We start from the raw sequence: 2917 nt of genomic DNA, 5'->3' as shown, positions 1-2917 counted from the left end.
GAAATGCGAAAAGATGCAAAAGTGGATGTGTCTATGTTAATACTTCTTACATTTTTCCTCATAATTTAGTTTATTATTTATTTATTTAAAAATATGAAAATGTTCAAAGTGTCCTTTTATTCCATTTAATTTCTCTTGTCTTTAAATATAAAAGAGAAACAGTTGCATAAAAGTTTCAAATGTAAGTAAATTTTAACCAATTATATTTTATTTAAAGAAATTTTTTCTTAAATGACAGTAGCTGAATTGATATTTTATTTTCAATAACTCTTTTCTATCTTGACATTAAGTTTAAGAAAATATAATTTTAATAAATATTTTTTCATTGCTCTGGTTTCATAATTATTGTATAATAAGAAAAAACAAATATTAAAATAAGCGTTATTTCATGTTTTCAATATATTTTTAACTTTGTTAATTAATTACTTATTTATTAATAACATAAAAGGAATTAATAAGGAAATTATAAAATACTTCCTTTATTTATTTATTAAATTTATTTTTTAATTATAAAAAAAACATAAAACATATAAAACATAGAAACATTAAAGAAACGATCTTAACTCTGGAGTGAAGTCCATAATGTTTCATTCAATGATTTTGTAGGAAGACACATATTTGAGAGTTGGAGAAGAAGAAAGAGGAAGCAAAGAACAAGGATGGTGGAGTTGGTGTTGTTGTACAAGAACCCATTGCTCCACGCATCACTCTCCCTGATCCTCGTCTTCACCTTCGCCTTCTTCAAAATTCCCCTCCTTTTCCTTCATGCTCTCCAGACCTACATCCACCCCGATTCCCAACCCCAATCCAATGGCCTCAGAGCCGCCATCCGTCGCCCCGGCATCGACGGCTACCAGCCCCTCTCCTCCAAAACCGCCGCCGAACTCAAGAAGAGGAACAAGTCCAACAAGGACAAGCCCGATTTTGACGAAAACAATGCCCAGATCTTCAGACTCACGCTCGACCATGCACATCTCCAGTCCCGACTCTTCGTCGATCAGTACTGCGTCGCTTTCACTCTCTCCTTCGCTGCCCTTTTCTCCCTCTTGCTCCACCACTTCCTCCAATCGCCCCCGAATAATGGGTTCTTCGCCAACGGGGCTTTCGTTCCCATTCTTTTATCAATTTTGAGTCTTTACATGTGGGGGACGTTGCTCATTAAGGTCACGTTCGAGAGATCCGCGTCCAGGAGGTCCGACAAGCAATTGAGCATTTTTTTTGGGGTTTTGGGGCTTTGCTTTGGGCTTTTGTTTCTTCCTGAGGGCGTGTCTTCGGTTTTGGAGTTCCATTTTGAGGCTCCTATCGATGGGTTTTTGAGGGTTTTCGTTGCTGCATTGATGGGGTTCCTTGCGGGGTGTTTGTTCATTCCGGCTTCTAGAAGTGCTCGTTGTTTTTGGCTTGGGACTGATCAGATAGGTTGCAATTTGTCGATGATAACTTGTGGGTGGTTTACTCGTGCGATCCTTTATGCAAATCAGGTGTTAGTTATATTTGTAGCTCTGTTGTGGATAAGCCCCTTGGCTGAGATTTTTGTGAATAGTGGAGATGGTGCGGCAAAGAGTGGATTTGGTAATGCGGAGAAATTGGTGGGGAAAATGGGGTTCTTGCCTTCTGATTTTGGTAGCTTTAGGAAGTGGTGCTTGTTGGGTTCTAGTTTGTTGCAGATTGTGGCTTTGAGGCCTAACCTGCAGATGTATCTGAATGAAGCTTTGTTATCTTGGTACCAAAGGCTTCATGCTAGCAAGGTTCCTGACTTGGATTATAGTAGGGCAAAGATGTTTCTTCATAATCACTACTTGTGCCTTGTGGTTTTGCAGTTCCTTGCCCCTCCTGTGCTGGTTCTTATCTTTCTTGGCTTGTCACATATTGATGGTGGTTCTTTTGGAAATCTTACGATGTTGAGTGATTTACTGCCCAGGTTTGCTTTCATCAGGGAAGTGACTTTGTTTTTGGCTTGGTGGGTAACCTTCCTCTGGGCACTGTTCTCCTCGGCGATCCTTATGCTACATCGCCACTGTGTTTTATATGTTTCTTGATCGAGCTTTAGTTTTTATGAGTGCGATTTATTGGGCCTTTCGGTGAGCCTTTTATAAATACTTTCATTTTGAGAAGATTGCTGGACTTGTAACTGAAGTTTTGCAGGTTAGTTGACACGGTATCATTCTTTAGCAGATATGAGGTTTCAAGTTGTTTGTTGTATGTTGTTACTGTTGAAGGTATTGGGCATTAGAATCATACACAATAAACTGACTATAGAAAGGCCAAAGTTTATATCAAAGTATACACTCCCTTCAAATATCATGCAGACTTACATGTGTCATAGTTTGTATTTAGAGGTGTATGTGTATACAGGCTGAAGGCACTTGTCATGATTTTATTTCGATAAGTGCGAAAGTTTAGCACTGGATTAGACATTCATGTATTTTTCCTAGAAGTAAATGTTATCGTGCTTGTTCATCATCCTTTGGTTGTATGACACTTTTTGTGGCCTGTGCTTCATACTTCTCTTGGAAACATTTATAAATACTTGTTTCAGTTGTTTATTATGCCTAATCATATCATTTTAAGATATACACCCTTTCATTCTCTCCCTCTATAATAATAGTGTATGAACGTGAAACAAAGTACAAACATTGTTTGCTATAACAATTTCAAACACTCCTCAGTCTTTCAAGATCTGTACCTACTGCAGTTCTTTTACTGTGGTGTAATTGTGGTGCATCTATGCATAATTATGAACATGTAAAGTGTATATGACACTATATTTAGTTTTGGTACTTACGTGATGTGTTAAATAAACGAAAAAATAAATCACATTTATGCCTTGATTGAAACTTATTACCCATCATTCTCTGCTATTAGAATGTCCATTTGTAAACAGAGACTATAAATTTAAACATTTTGAGGTCTTTGCAAT

The 2917-nt window shown here is 37.3% G+C and overlaps 1 protein-coding gene across 1 annotated transcript; it reads left to right on the top strand.

Moving 5' to 3' along the window:
• The first annotated feature begins 567 nt into the window (after positions 1–567).
• Positions 568–2496, top strand: LOC108324933 (uncharacterized). The gene has a single exon (XM_017557886.2). It carries the CDS (start codon positions 660–662, stop codon positions 2034–2036), a length of 1377 nt encoding a protein of 458 aa, XP_017413375.1. The 5' UTR covers positions 568–659; the 3' UTR covers positions 2037–2496.
• The last annotated feature ends 421 nt before the right edge of the window (positions 2497–2917 follow it).

The sequence above is a fragment of the Vigna angularis genome, chromosome 3 (assembly GCF_016808095.1).
Source record: "Vigna angularis cultivar LongXiaoDou No.4 chromosome 3, ASM1680809v1, whole genome shotgun sequence".
Taxonomy (NCBI): Eukaryota; Viridiplantae; Streptophyta; class Magnoliopsida; order Fabales; family Fabaceae; genus Vigna; species Vigna angularis.
The sequence above is the reverse complement of the archived record's forward strand: the minus strand, read 5'-3'. Positions and strand labels throughout refer to the sequence as shown.

What these genes read in the sequence shown, in the direction of transcription:
- LOC108324933 (XM_017557886.2), top strand. Translation starts at nt 660, where the DNA reads ATGGTGGAGTTGGTGTTGTTGTACAAGAACCCATTGCTCCACGCATCA.